We start from the raw sequence: 14823 nt of genomic DNA on the forward strand, positions 1-14823 counted from the left end.
TCTATGAAGACAAAACATACTTGTTCTCTCCATTGCTTCCATTTCACACATATCAAGTGAATTCATCAAAATTGCCATATACCAGCTTATTATAGTAAAAATTGTCAAACTGTATATAAGGTTCAGAAGAATGAAATAACTTGTAAGCTAGTATAAACAATTATATTAACTATACTTGTTATCTACCATCTTTATTTATAACTGTTTTAAGTTGCTCTTCAGTCAAAAAAAGATGCTGAAATCAGCTTACAAAAATCAATAGCAAGGTAGTTCTGGTCTGTTTACTATATAATCAAGAGTCATAAACAACCTAGTGATTTTGACAGATAGGATCTATTTCCTGTCTAATATATCTTTGACTAAAGACATCTCCTTTATTAAGAAAAGGACCCACTTATATCTTGTCCAGCAGATACACAGAGAATAGGAATCACAGGCACATGGTTGTAGTGCATTTCTGCCAAAAGCCAGACATGGCTCGGCAGGTTACCTCAGGCAACATTTCAGGCACAGGCAAGTCAACACTACAAATCACAGTAATAAAGGAGTTTTGTTACACCGGTAACTACACACCAATAGATTCTCTCTCTCTCTCTTATAAAAGTATCATATACTGTTGTTGTTTATTCGTTCAGTCGCTTCCAATTCTTCGTGACCTCATGGACCACCCACGTCAGAGTTCCCAGAAGCCTTCCACACCACCAGCTCCTTCAAGATCAAGCCAGTCACTTCAAGGACGACATCCATCCATCTTGCCCTTGGTCAGCCCCTCTTCAATTTTCCTTCCATTTTCCTCAGCATCATTATTTTCTCCAAGCTTTCCTGCTTTCTCATTATGTGGCCAAACTACTTCATCTTTGCCTCTAATATCCTTCCCTCCAGTGAGCAGTTGGGCTTTACTGCCTGGAGATGGACTGGTTTGATCTTCTTGCGGTCCAAGGCACTCTCAGAATTTTCCTCCAACACAACAGTTCAAAAGCCTCTATCTTCCTTCACTCAGCCTTCCTTATAGTCCAGCTCTCGTATCCATACGGGAAATACCATTGCTTTAACTATGAGGATCTTCATTGTCAGTGTGATGTCTCTATTCTTAACTATTTTATCAAGATTGGTCACTGCTCTCCTCCCAGGAAGCAAACATCTTCTGATTTCCTGGCTGCAGTCTGTATCTGCAGTAATCTTTGTGCCTGGAAATATGAAGTTTGTCACTGCCTCCAAACTTTCTCCCTCTATTTGCCAGTTATCCATCAGTCTGGTTGCCATAATCTTGGTTTTTTTAAAATGTTTAACTGTAATCCAGCTTTTCCACTTTCTTCTTTCACTTTGGTTAGAAGGCTCCTCAGCTCCTCCTCACTTTCAGCCATCAAAGTGGTATCATCTGCATATCTAAGGTTCCATCAATTTTTATGGCATCCAGGGATCGTTTTAGTCAGACCTCTCTGCCATGAACTTCCTGTCTTGGGTGTCCCTTCATGGTTTCGCCTATGGCGTCATTGGGGTGCTCAAGCTCCAGCACCGCAACAAGGCAACAATGCTTTGCACATCATATGCTGCATTCCCATCTATATTCTCCAACTATTTAAGTGTATACTGTCTGTGCCTCCCATAGTTAAGTTCAAAAGTAATCTAACAAATGGAGGATGGGAGTAGCAAAAGGAATTCAGACCGAAACAGGTAAACTAAGAGCCAGTGTAGAATCATCGTTTGAATGCTGGAGGAGAGCTGGGGAGATTGATCTGTATATGTGTGTCTACTTGATTTCTACTTGGCCATTAATATGAGTGACACTTGGCCAGTCATCTTTCAACTGAATCCATCTCACAGGGTCATTGTGAGCATACATTAGGTAGGAGAAAGGAAATATAGACACCCTCCTGAGCTTGTCTATAAGTGAAATTTTGTTAAAAAATAGAACGAGGGAAAAATAATTTACCCATCTAGTTAGCTGTGAGTGCCGCCCTCAATCTATATCTTGAAAGAAGTACTGTAAAGCTTGGCAAGTGTCCTGCAGACCTATCAATTTTTGCTTCTCGGCAGAGTTTTAATCGATGTGTATACATTGAAACTAAGTGACATCTGTCACATAATAAAAAGCCACAAGGAAACAACAAACATACCCCCCTGAATGTAGTAGCTATTTGTTGCCAAGTTATCTTCCACTTCTAGCATCCCTATGAATGAGATATCTCATTCCTGTGGTGCACACCTGTCTCAAGGTTAGTAACTTTTAAGTCCTTTCCTCAATTCCTTGACAAAATACAACCAACTTCTCCAAGCAACCAAGAAACCAAGAAAGCCAAAGTTTTGGTCCCTTCTGGGTTCTGGCTTTTTTAAACAGATCTACAGATAGAGATATGTAGTGACGTCCAAATTTCAAAGTCAAACTGGTCTTTATAATACTATCATTTCTTATGAAAGAATTAAAATGCAAGAAAATATTGCAAATAATGTTTAATGTATTTCCCATTTTAACCTTCCATCCATTTCTAAAATGCAAAGTAACACTTCTCAAGAGTTAGATACCACCTGACCACATTTTTATGACTCCCTGAACCCTCCCTCTACTTTGGACTACTCTTTCTATCTGTATGTGCACCAGCATGGCCTACAATCAAAGATAGTAAGACTTACAGTTTTGGGAGGGTATCAGTTGACAGAGACTGGGCTAGAATTGGGGGGAGGGAGCTTATACTAAATCAGAATAATCTTACATCAGCTGGCAATTATGTTTCCTATCTATTAAAAGGTAAAGGTTTCCCTTGACATTAAGTCTAGTCGTGTCTGACTCTGGGGGATGGTGCTCATCTCCATTTCTAAGCTGAAGAGCCGACGTTGTCCATTGACGTCTCCGAGGTCACGCGGCCGGTGTGACTGCATGGAGCACCATTACCTTCCCACCGAGGCAGTACCTATCGGTCTACTCACATTTGCATGTTTTTGAACTTGGCAGAAGCTGGGACTAACAACAGGAGCTCACCCGCTTCCTAGATTTTGAACCGCTGACTTTTTGGTCAGTACGTTCAGCAACTCAGCAGTTTAACCCACTGCACCACTGGGGGCTCCTTCCTATCTATTAGTTTAATGACACCCCCTTGGCTTCCAGCTCTAAAAAGGTTAAAATTTGGGTTAGATAAATGACAGCTAGAAATGAAGGTATTCTTCACGCAATATAGTCCACCCCTCCACATTTGTAAGTTTAACTTTTGTGGATGTAATCATTCATAGATTTGGTTATATTTCTAGATTTTCTATTCATGCTGAAAAATCAGGACATTCCTAGAGAGGTATTCTCTCAAGTAAAAAAAATAGCAGGGTTTTAACCTTTGAGTACATTTCTCTAGGAATTTCTGGATCTAGAAATTTAATCAAATTTAAATCCAACTGCAGAATGAATGCAGTTTGACACCACTTGTCATGTCTCAATGTTGTGGACTCATGGGAGAGAGAGTTTGGTGAGGAATCAACACTCTTTGGCAGTGGAGGCTAAAGTCCTTGTCAAACTACAACTCCCATGATGCCATAGCACGGAGCTATAGTAGCTACGGTGGTGTCAATGTGCATGAATTCTACAGTGTAAAATGCACACAAGTCTCAGCACAAGATCAATGTATGATTCATATACACTTTACACCAGGCATGGGCAAACTTTGACTATCCAGGTGTTTTAGACTTCAACTCCCACCATTTCTATCAGCATAGGAATTGTGGGAGTTGAAGTCCAAAACACTTGAAGGGCTAAAGTTCACCCATGCCAACTTTGGCCCTCCAGGTGTTTTGGACTTCAACTCCCACAATTCCTAACAGCCTACCAGCTGTTAGGAATTGTGGGAGTTGAAGTCCAAAACACCTGGAGAGCCAAGGTTTGCCCATGCCTGCTTTACACAAATAGCCTGGAAGTTTATACACAGTATTTTAAAATATTTTGTGCATGCAACCACATAGGTGCACAAACCTGGCTTCATGCACAAATACAGATATTGTATTCTAAAAATAGAAAATAAAATCCTAGGAAATCTGACCCCAAGCATTCAGATATGAGTTATCCAACCTGTACTATTATGAACAGTAAACAAAATTACAGAAACAAACAAACTGAAGGTGCTGGAAGAGTTTGTGTCACTTTGGGGTCAGAGGCATGGCTGCTGTGTTGACAGGACATACAGCCCTCCTTGTTCCATTCTCAGGGGGCTCCTGGGCTCTTCCCTTGGCCCTCTCCAACTCTCCTGAAAGACCTGGCCTTCAAGATACAACCTTCCCTTCCGAAAAAGCACCCTCTGGGGCCTTTCCCCTCCCCTCCAACCCAAGCAGAAGCAGAAGCCTTAGCAGCATCTCAGGCGAAACAGAAAGAGGCCGGCTTCCGCCACACGCCAAACTTTCCCTCCATCGTGCCTTGTGCAAAACCACGGAGGGTGGGTTTTACCCCAAGAAGGAGGGAAGGGCAATTGGGGGGGGGGGGGTGAGAGAAAGAGGGAGGAAGTATAAGAAAAGGGGGGGGGGAGAATGAGATATAAGAGAGGAGAATGAGAGATAGAGGGGGGAAAGAGAGTACGAGAGAAAGAAAAAGGGGGAGAAAGGGAGTGTGAGATATATGAGAGAGGAGGGAGAAAGACAGGGAGTATGAGAGCAGGGGGGAAGAGATGAGAGGAGGAGTGATGGGGAGAGTGTAGGAGAAAAAGAGAGAGAAAGAAAGGGTGTATGAGATATATGAGAGAGGAGGGAGAAAGACGGAGAATGAGATAAGAGGAAGAGAGAAAGAGAAGGAGTTGGAGAGACAGAGGGGGAATGAGAAAGGGGGAGGAAGAAAGAGAGGGAGTATTTATTTATTTATTTATTTATTATTTATTTATTTATTTATTTGGTATGCTTGTATACCGCTAATATCTCAGCCTGTGCGGCGACTCATTGCGGTTTACAACATGTTAAAATATACAATTCATTTAAGCATATAAAATTAAAATAAAAATACATACAAAAAACATACACAGTATTGGGCCACCAATACAGATCGGGACATCTCATAGTTAAAATCATCATCCAATTCGTTATCTTGATTGCTAATCCATGGTCAGATAAAACATCACATCGAAGGTCAATTGAAGACTTGCTCAAACATCCAGGTTTTTAGTTTTTTCCTAAATGCCATTAGCGAGGTGGCTGATCTTAATTCAGTAGGGAGGGCATTCCAAAGCCGGGGGGCCACCACAGAAAAGGCCCTATCTCTCGTTCCCACGAGCCGCACCTGTGAAGCAGGTGGGATAGAGAGAAGGGCTTCTCCTGAAGATCTAAGGGTCCTGGTGGGCTGATAGGCCGAGATACGTTCGGATAGGTATGTAGGGCCAGAACCGTTTAGGGCTTTAAAGGTCAAAACCAGCACTTTGAATTGGGCTCGGTAGCTAATCGGTAGCCAGTGAAGCTGGTACAGCAGAGGAGTTGTGTGCTCCCTGCGTCCAGCCCCTGTTAATACCATGGCTGCCGCCCGTTGGACTAGTTGGAGCTTCCGGGCCGTCTTCAAAGGCAACCCCACGTAGAGAGCGTTGCAGTAATCAAGACGGGATGTAACCAGAGCGTGGACTACCGTGGCCAAGTCAGACTTCCCAAGGTACGGTCGCAGTTGGCGCACGAGTTTTAACTGTGCGAATGCTCCCCTGGTCACCGCCGAAACCTGGGGCTCCAGGCTCAGCGATGAGTCCAGGATCACACCCAAACTGCGAACCTGTGTCTTCAGGGGGAGTGCGACCCCGTCTAACACAGGCTGTAACCCTATACCCTGTTCGGCCTTGCGACTGACCAGGAGCACCTCTGTCTTGTCTGGATTCAATTTCAATTTGTTCGCCCCCATCCAGACCGTCACAGCGGCCAAGCACCGGTTCAGGACTTCGACAGCCTCCTTAGTAGCAGGTGGGAAGGAGTGACAGAGTTGGACATCATCTGCGTACAGATGACACCGCACTCCGAAACTCCGGATGATCTCACCCAGCGGCTTCATGTAGATGTTAAACAACATGGGGGACAGTATTGAACCCTGAGGAACCCCACAAGACAAAGGTTGTGGGGTAGAGCAGGAGTCCCCCAGTGACACCTTCTGAGACCGACCCTCGAGGAATGACCGGAGCCACTGCAAAACAGTACCTCCGAGACCCATTCCCGCGAGGCGTCCCAGAAGGATACCGTGGTCGACGGTATCGAAGGCCGCTGAGAGGTCGAGTAGCACCAACAGGGACACACTCCCCCTGTCGAGCTCCCGACGGAGATCATCCACTAAGGCGACCAAGGCTGTCTCGGTACCATGTCCCGGCCTAAAGCCAGACTGTGCCGGATCTAGATAATCCGTGTCTACCAAGAATGCCTGGAGTTGTGAGGCCACCACACGTTCCATGACTTTGCCCAAAAAGGGAAGATTGGAAACAGGCCGATAGTTTACCAATTGAGTGGGGTCCAGTGATGGCTTCTTCAACAGCGGTTTTATCACAGCTTGCTTTAAGCTGGCTGGAAAAATGCCTTCCCGAAGGGAGGCATTAACCACCACCTTAACCCACTCGGCCAATCCCCCTCTGGCCTCCTTTAGAAGCCAGGATGGGCAGGGGTCTAGGATGCATGTGGTGGCTCTCATCCCTCCAAGCACCTTGTCCACATCCTCGGTTTGAACCAATTGAAATGAATCCATCAAAATCGGACAAGCAGATGCTCGTGTTACATCCTCAGAGACTGCCGTTAATGCGGCGTCCAGTCCAGAGCGGATCAAAGCGACTTTGTCTGCAAAGAACCGAGCAAAAGCTTCACAGCGAGCAGCCGAGTCATCAGGGCACCCATCCTGAATGGTGGGTTTTAAAAGGCCTCTGACAACTCGGAACAGTTCAGCCGGACGGTTCTTTGCAGACGCAATAGTGGCCGCGAAGAAAGTTTTCTTAGCGGCTCTTATTGCCGCGGCATATGACCTTAAAAAGGCCACAAACCGTGTTCGGTTTGACTCGCTCGGATCCGAACGCCACACGCTCTCTAGTTCCCTCTTCTTTCGCTTCAACACCGCCAGCTCCTCAGTAAACCAAGGGGCCGGTTTAGATCGGCTACTTGAGAGGGGACGTTCTGGAGCGATCGTGTCTATTGCCCTGGTCATCTCCCCATTCCAGAGAGCGACCAGGGCATCAACAGGATCACCAACCGCGGTGGCGGGAAAATCCCCAAGAGCCATCAGGAATCCTTCCGGATCCATAAGCCTCCTGGGGCGGACCAATTTAATAGGTCCTCCACCTCTGCGGAGGTTAAGGGGCGCAGTAAGTCTAAAGCTGACCAGGAAGTGGTCGGTCCATGGCAACGGAGAGATGGATAACTCCTCAACACCGCCTCCTTCCTCCCATCCCTGACAGAAAACCAAGTCCAATGTATGTCCAGCACTGTGGGTGGGGCCAGATACTTGTTGGGACAGACCCATGGTCGCCATGGTAGACATGAAGTCCTGAGCCGCTCCCGTTAGGGCAGCCTCAGCATGGACATTGAAGTCCCCCAGCACAAGCAGCCGCTGGGACTCCAATGCCAGGTCCGAGACTACCCCCGCTAGCTCAGGTAGGGAGTATGAGATATATGAGAGAGGAGGAAGAAAGAAGAAAACGAGAAGTAGAGAGGGAAAGAGAAGGGGGAGGAAGAAAGCATGAGATATATGAGAGAAGAGGGAGAATGAGAGTAGGAGGAAGAGAGAAAGATGTAAGAGAAGGGGGAAAGAGAAAGGAGAGAGATAAAGGGGAAAGAGTGAAAGGGAGAGGAAAAAAGGGAGTATGAGATATATGAGAGAGGAGGGAGAATGAGAGGTCTCATACTCTCTCTCTTTCTTCCCCCTTACTATCTTATTCAGTGTGTGTCCCCCCCCCTCTCCTTCTCTTTCCTTCCTCCATCTCTCATGCTCATCCTTCCTCCTTCTCTCATGCTTCTTCTTTCTTCCCTCTTTCCCTCTCATTCTGTCTTTCCCCCTCTATTTCTCCTTCTCCTCTATCCCTCTTCTTATATCTCTCATTCTCCCATACTCCCTCTCTTTCTTACCCCTTACTCTCTTATTCAGTGTTCCTCCTCTCCTTCTCCTCTCTGTATCCCTCTTCTTATATCTCCCTTTCTCTCTTCCTTCTCTCATACTCCCTCTCTCTTTTCCCTCCTCTCGCATATCTCATACTCCCTCTCTTTCTTCCTCCTCTCTTATCTCTCATTATCTTCCTTCCTCCATCTCTCATATATATATGAGAGGAAGTAGAAAGATAGAAAGAGGAGTTTGGGAAATAGAGGGGGGAAAAGAAAGAATGAGAGAGAAGGGAGGAGGAAGAAAGAGAGGGAGTATGAGATATATGAGAGGAGGGAAAGAGAGGGGGAGTATGAGAGGAGAAAGAGAGAGTGAGAGATATAAGAAGAGGGATACAGAGAAGGAGAGGGGAACACTGAATAAGAGAGTAAGAAAGAGAGGGAGTATGAGAGAATGAGAGATATAAGAAGAGGGATAGAGAGAGGAGAAGGAGAGATAGAGGGGGAAAGGCAGAATGAGAGAGAAAGGGGGAAGAAAGAAGGAGCATGAGAGAAGAAGGAAGAGAATGAGAGATGGAGGAAGGAAAAGAAAGATAAGAGAGGAGGGAGAAAGAGAATGAAGGACAATGAGATAAGAGGGGGAGAGAAAGTGACAAGAGGGGGAAGGAAGGGAGAGGAGGAAGGCAGAAAGGGGGAGAAAGAGATTGAGAGGGGGAAGAGAGACAGTGAGAGAAAAAGAGGCAGTAGAGAGAGACTGAAAACGAGGCGAGAGGGCGAACGAAGAAGGGAAGGAGAGATGGGAGAAAGGGAGAGAGAGGCCCCCTCCCCTCCTGACCTTCGGGCTGCCCAGAGCCATGCGCGGCCTTGAGGCTGCCTCAAGTTTCGCAGCCTGGGCAAGGCGAGGGCCTCTCCTGAAGGCGGCCTGTGCTGCTAAAGATAACACCAACCACAGTAAGGCCTGGCAGGCGCAACGAGCCTGGTTGCGAGGGGGGAACAACCCGCCCGGCGACTGGGAGGGCGCGCTAGGCCCGAGGCGGGAGGCCGCCCTACTCACCGCCGCTGGGGAAGCGCTCCATGTTGCTGCGGAGGGCCGCGGAAGCCCGAACGGGGAGGAAGAGGCTCACGAAAACACACGCAGGGACCGGGAGGGAGGGGAGCAAGCCGGCTCCTCCTCACTCGCCTTTCCCCTCCTCCTGCTGCATGTCTCCGCCCGCAGCGAGGCACTAATTCTACGACGTAGAGCAGGCCCAGGCAAACTTAGGCCCTCCCTCCAGGTGTTTTGGACTTCAACTCCCACAATTCCTAACAGCCTCAGGGCCATGACATTTTCTTAAAACTCAAAAGGTGTCCTCAAAACCCCAGCAATGTGCAACTTGTTGGATTTCATCCCTGGACTACACAAGCCTTTGTGTCATCAAGTTTCCAGTCCTCAATGAGTAGCTAGACTAGAGACAGGGCTAAGCGCAGGGATTCCTTTTCCCACATTCCTACGCATGTTTCCTAAAGGGTTTTGTCTTTATCTCTACTGCTAGCCAGTCTCCGCCCCCTTTTGATGACATACTAATGGAATTCTGTGAGGGAACTTCCTTTCAAGTTTAAATTGCCCCAGGAAGGCCATGTGGTGTCCACTATGTTACTGCTGCTTTTCTTTCTCCCTGTGAGGACGCATTTTGCCTCTTTGTAGGCAAAATGTAGCTACATGGACTTTTTTTAACCTTCTTTGTTGTTGTTTATTCATTCCGTCACTTCCGACTCTTCGTGACCTCATGGACCAGCCCACACCAGAGCTCCCTGTCGGCCATCACCACCCCCAGCTCCTTCAAGGTCAATCCAGTCACTTCAAGGATACCATCCATCCATCTTGCCCTTGGTCGACCCCTCTTCCTTTTTCCTTCTATTTTCCCCAGCATCATTCTCTTCACCAAGCTTTCCTGTCTTCTCATTATATGGCCAAAGTATTTCATCGTTGCCTCTAATATCCTTCCCCCCAATGAGCAGTCAGGCTTTATTTCCTGAAGTATGGACTGGTTGGATCTTCTCGCAGTCCAAGGCACTCTCAGGACTTTCCTCCAACACCACAGTTCAAAAGCATCTATCTTCCTTTGCTCAGCCTTCCCTATGGTCCAGCTCTCACATCCATAGGTGACTATGGAGAATACCATTGCTTTAACTATGCGGATCTTCATTGCCAGTGTGATGTCTTTACTCTTCACAATTTTATCAAGATTGGTCATTGCTCTCCTCCCAAAAAGTAAACGTCTTCCGACTTCCTAGCTGCAGTCTGTATCTGCATTAATTTTTGCACCTAGAAATACAAAGTCTGTTATGCCGCCATGTTTTCTCCCTCTTTACCTTCTTTAGAAGATGAGATTTATTTATTTATTTATTTATATTATTTATTTATTTACTTTATTTGTATACCGCTCTTCTCAGCCCTTAGGCGACTCAGAGCGGTTTACAACAGTTTAGATATACAGGATACAAAATCATTATGCATTTAAAAAAACAAAAGCATCACAAGTCATTAACATCATTAACATCAGCATCAAAACACCAATACATCAATTTAGCGAGATAGTTAGCTCCAAAACTTTTCTATCAACAATGTATTTTTTACTTTAATAAATCTTTTGAACCTCAAGATTGCCTCTGCAACCCTCAGCCATCCTAAAGATTAAAAGGCTGTTCCTGCTCACCACACATAAGTTTTGCTAGTTATGGAGTTCACTCTTGTTATTCTGCTATATTTTGGTTGAATTACCCTAACTGAGGGTTATTTTTGAGCCTAACAGCTCAGGTTCCCCAACAGTAACTCTTAGAGCATGTCTAAACAGACCAAAAGAAAGCCTTGTAGGCGCTGAAATCCAGGTGCATGACATTCTTGATATTTTGCTTGAAATGAGACTCTTTGGGCTTTAATCCAGTTAAAAAATTACATTTCCTTTTACTATACAGTTTTCTAGGAAAATCGGGATATATCTATATATATATATATATATATAGATATATATCTCCAGATATATCCAATATATATAAATATTGGCATGTTGCCAATTTTTTAAAATATTATTATTTATATCCCATTTAAACTTTAAATAACTCTTTAAAGTTCTTCAGTTGAATTTTTATGTAAGTCGAAATAGGTACAAAATTTGGCTTGTTGTGCAAACAAGAATTGGTGAGAAAGCTTCAGACACCTTTCCCCCATGTCTCTCTTTAAAGATCTTCAGTTGAACTTGTAAGTAAGTCAGAATAGGTACAAAATTTGGCTTGTTGTGGAAACAAGGATTGCTGAGAAAGCCTCAGCGGAGACACCTTTTCCCCATCATAACTCTTTCAAGAGCGAATTTCCCTTCTGAGGGGAAGATTTCTCTCACTTCCTGTTGTCTCACCTCCATTCTTAACTATGAGTCATTTGTAAGTCGGGGTTTGTAACTCGGGGAAGAGGGATAGAGAGAGGATAGCCTGTATTCAAGTCGTCGTTGTGTGCTATCAAGTCATTTCCAACTTATAGTGACCCTAAGGTGAACCTGTCACAGGGTTTTCTTGGCGACATTTGCTCAGAGAGGATTTGCCTTTGCCTTCCTCTGAGGCTGAGAGAGTGTGATTTGCCCAGAGATACATAGTAAGTTTCCATGTCCAAGCAGGGATTTGACCATGTTCTCCAGAATCAAAGTCCAATCAATGCTCAAACTATGACACCACACCAGTTTCCTATTTGCAAATATATTTACCAGTTACCTATCTATTCAAGTCAGCCTGTTGCAAACTATGAGAACCCATGCAGCTCTTCCTTGTGATCCAGTATTTGAAATACATAAGCACGATTTTATATAAACATATATTACTGCATTTTTGTTGCTTTGTTGCATTCATAAGCAAGAAATAAGCTGTAATAAAAGAATTTGTAATTAGCAAATAAAACCACTCATTTCCCCTTTTTGCCATCCTTTGAGGTATCCACGTTCTATTTTTTGAAACCTCCTAAACTGCACAAAGTTATTTGCATCTTATTTGTATTCCGAAAACAAATAAAAGTACGTAAATCTGCAAAAACTTTCTGACTTATTAAACAGGCCAGCTCTTTAGAAATGAAAGTCTTTTGTTTGTTGGAAGACTTTGATTTCTAAATGAAAGGAAAAACACTAAATTTCAGGTATTTTATCCCATGATATTTCCAGTCTCTTGTTTCTCTAAATGAAAACATAATACTATTATGAGGAAATTACATTCAATTCTAGAAATATTTTTTAATTAGATTTAGAAAAGGAATGTTAAACTTTAGAAATTTTGATTGAAGTACAAAACCAAAGTCGTAGACTTGCTTTTAGGAAGAGCAGCTTGCTGACTCATGCTTATTTCTCTTTAAGCTCAAGTTTCACACATAATTTCTGGTCGCTTCTGGGTGCTTTTCTTCTCAAGAACAGACAAGCACCTTGAGCTCTGAGGATTACCTGGGAAGGAATCCCACCGGAGCATTGCAGCACACCCAAATACCTGGGAGTTATCCTGGACCATTCTCTGACCTACAAGAAGCACTGTCTGAATATCAAGCAAAAAGTGGGCGCTAGAAACAATATCTTACGAAAGTTGACTGGCACAACCTGGGGATACCAGATACAGTGAAGACATCTACCCTTCAGCTTTGCTACTCTGTTGCTGAGTATACATGCCCAGTGTGGAACACATCTCACCATGCTAAAACAGTGGATGTGGCTCTTAATGAGACATCATGCATTATCATGGGGTGTCTGCACCCTAAATCACTGGAGAAATTTCAGTTTAGCCAGTATTGCACCACCTGACATCCACTGGGAAGTAGCAACCAATAGTGAAATGACCAAGGCAATGACATCTCCAGCCCATCCCTTGTTCGGATATCAGCCAGCACACCAACTACTTGAATCAAGAAAAAGTTTTCTAAGATCTACAAAGACACTTGCTGGAATATCTCAGCAAGCAAGAGTACAAAAGTGGCAGGCTAAAACCCAGAACCTCAATCAATGGCTGATACCAAATGAGAGACTCCCTCCTGGGCACACAGAAAACTAAGCGACTTGGAAGGTGCTGAACAGACTGCATTCTGGCACCACGAGATGCAGAGCCAATATTAAGAAATGGGGCTACAAAGTGGAGTCCACGATATGCGAGTGTGGAGAAGAGCAAACCACAGGCCACTTGTCACATGCACAATGGAGGACCTTCTTATAGCAACACCAGAGGCATTCCAAGTGGCCAGCTAATGGTAAAAGGACATTTAATAGAATGCCAAGTTTTCAAACTTTGGGGAGTTTTTTTCTAAAAAAAAAAAATACAACTGTTTGGTTCGCTCCTGATACAATAGACAGACAGATAGGAAGTATTCTGTATTGACATGTGTAATACACTGCTCTGCAGGCTGGATTTTCTTCCACTGGCATGTAATTTCTGGTCACAGTTGTGGTCCATGAACCTAATTAGGGTATACAGGCAGTCCTCAAGTTACAAACAAGATAGGTTCTGTAGGTTTGTTCTTAAGCTGAATTTGTATGTAAGTCAGAACAGGTACTTTTTAAAGTGTGATTCCAGCCAAAAATATATATGTTTTAGTTTTGGATAGCATAAGGAAGGGCTAACACCCCGTGGTGTGTTTTGCTGTCTGTGCCCCTGTTCAGATTTCTCCTCACTTTGTGTCCCTGTGATAATTGGATTTTGAAACATTTGGCTTTTTTGTGGAAATAAGGATTGGTGACCAAGCTTCAGTGGATATACCTTTTAACTCTTTCAGGAGTGAATTTCCCTTCCGAGCAGTAGATTTCTCACACTTCCTGTTGTCCCACCTTCATTCTTAACAATGAGTCATTTGTACGCCGTATGTTTGTAGCTCAGGGACTATCTGTACTGTTAAAATTTCGCAGCATTTTGGCTAATAGTCCACAACAGTCCATCTACACATGTATTTTAAGCCTGAAAATGGACAATGCATTTAGATGGCACTTGATAGAACCAGAGGCATTTCATCTTATCTACAGACCACATATCATTAGTCTTAAGTGAATGACATTGGCTTCCAGTTAGTTCCAAGCTGAGTTCTGGTTCTAATACGGAAAGCTATCAATGGCCTGGGGTCAAGAAACTATCTCCTCCCAAAAGAACCTATCCAAAATCTGAGATTTTTGACAGGAGCCCTGTTGATGGCAGGACAGGACTTCCTCTGTAGCAGCATCTTGGGTTCACAGCTCCTACTCAAAGGAAGTCATGCTGGGTGCTCAGTTCCCTTTTGAGTTTCGAGAAGGTAGCTGAAACTTATTACTCTGCATTTCCTTCAAATCATAAGAGACTGTTGGACTGCTTTAACAGTCTGTGGTTTAAAAACTATTTTAAGAAGTTGTTTTATTTGGAATGTTTTTATGTGTTTCTTTAAAGTTAAAAATGTTTTCCCTACATCTGTCACATGTTGCCTCAGGGGCTCTGGAAGACTGACAGGTATTTCACACAATTAATTTAAAATACATGATCTAAGTAGGATCTTTCAAACTGGCAGCCTCCAGATGTGTTGGATCCACTGCACTTTCATTATCCACTGCACTCTCATTATTACACTAAAACAGATTGTCTACTCCAAACCATTTGGGTGATTGAAAGTAAAGTGGGTGCCATTGTAGTTTCGTTAGTCAGTTAATAATATTAATCCTTACTTCCCTTATCCACAAGTAAGAAATTGGTGGGTGAGGCCACACTGCAGCTGTTTTTTTTTTCTCTCCAGTCAAAATTAAGTCATATCATTAGCAGCACTGCTTTTCTATTTTTCTTTTTAAAAACCAGCAACAACTGCAACCACCC

General features: G+C 44.0%; 1 protein-coding gene across 1 annotated transcript in view; it reads right to left on the bottom strand.

The window, feature by feature from the left end:
* LNPEP (leucyl and cystinyl aminopeptidase) overlaps window positions 1-9212 on the bottom strand; it is a 63181-nt gene extending 53969 nt beyond the window's left edge. The window contains exon 1 of the mRNA XM_060761822.2: window positions 9056-9212. Within this exon, the coding sequence (XP_060617805.2) occupies window positions 9056-9077 (22 nt within the window). The 5' untranslated portion in view covers window positions 9078-9212. The remainder of the gene's footprint in view (window positions 1-9055) is intronic.
* Between the last annotated feature and the right edge of the window lie 5611 nt (window positions 9213-14823).

This window comes from Anolis sagrei, chromosome 2, assembly GCF_037176765.1.
Source record: "Anolis sagrei isolate rAnoSag1 chromosome 2, rAnoSag1.mat, whole genome shotgun sequence".
NCBI lineage: Eukaryota > Metazoa > Chordata > Lepidosauria > Squamata > Dactyloidae > Anolis > Anolis sagrei.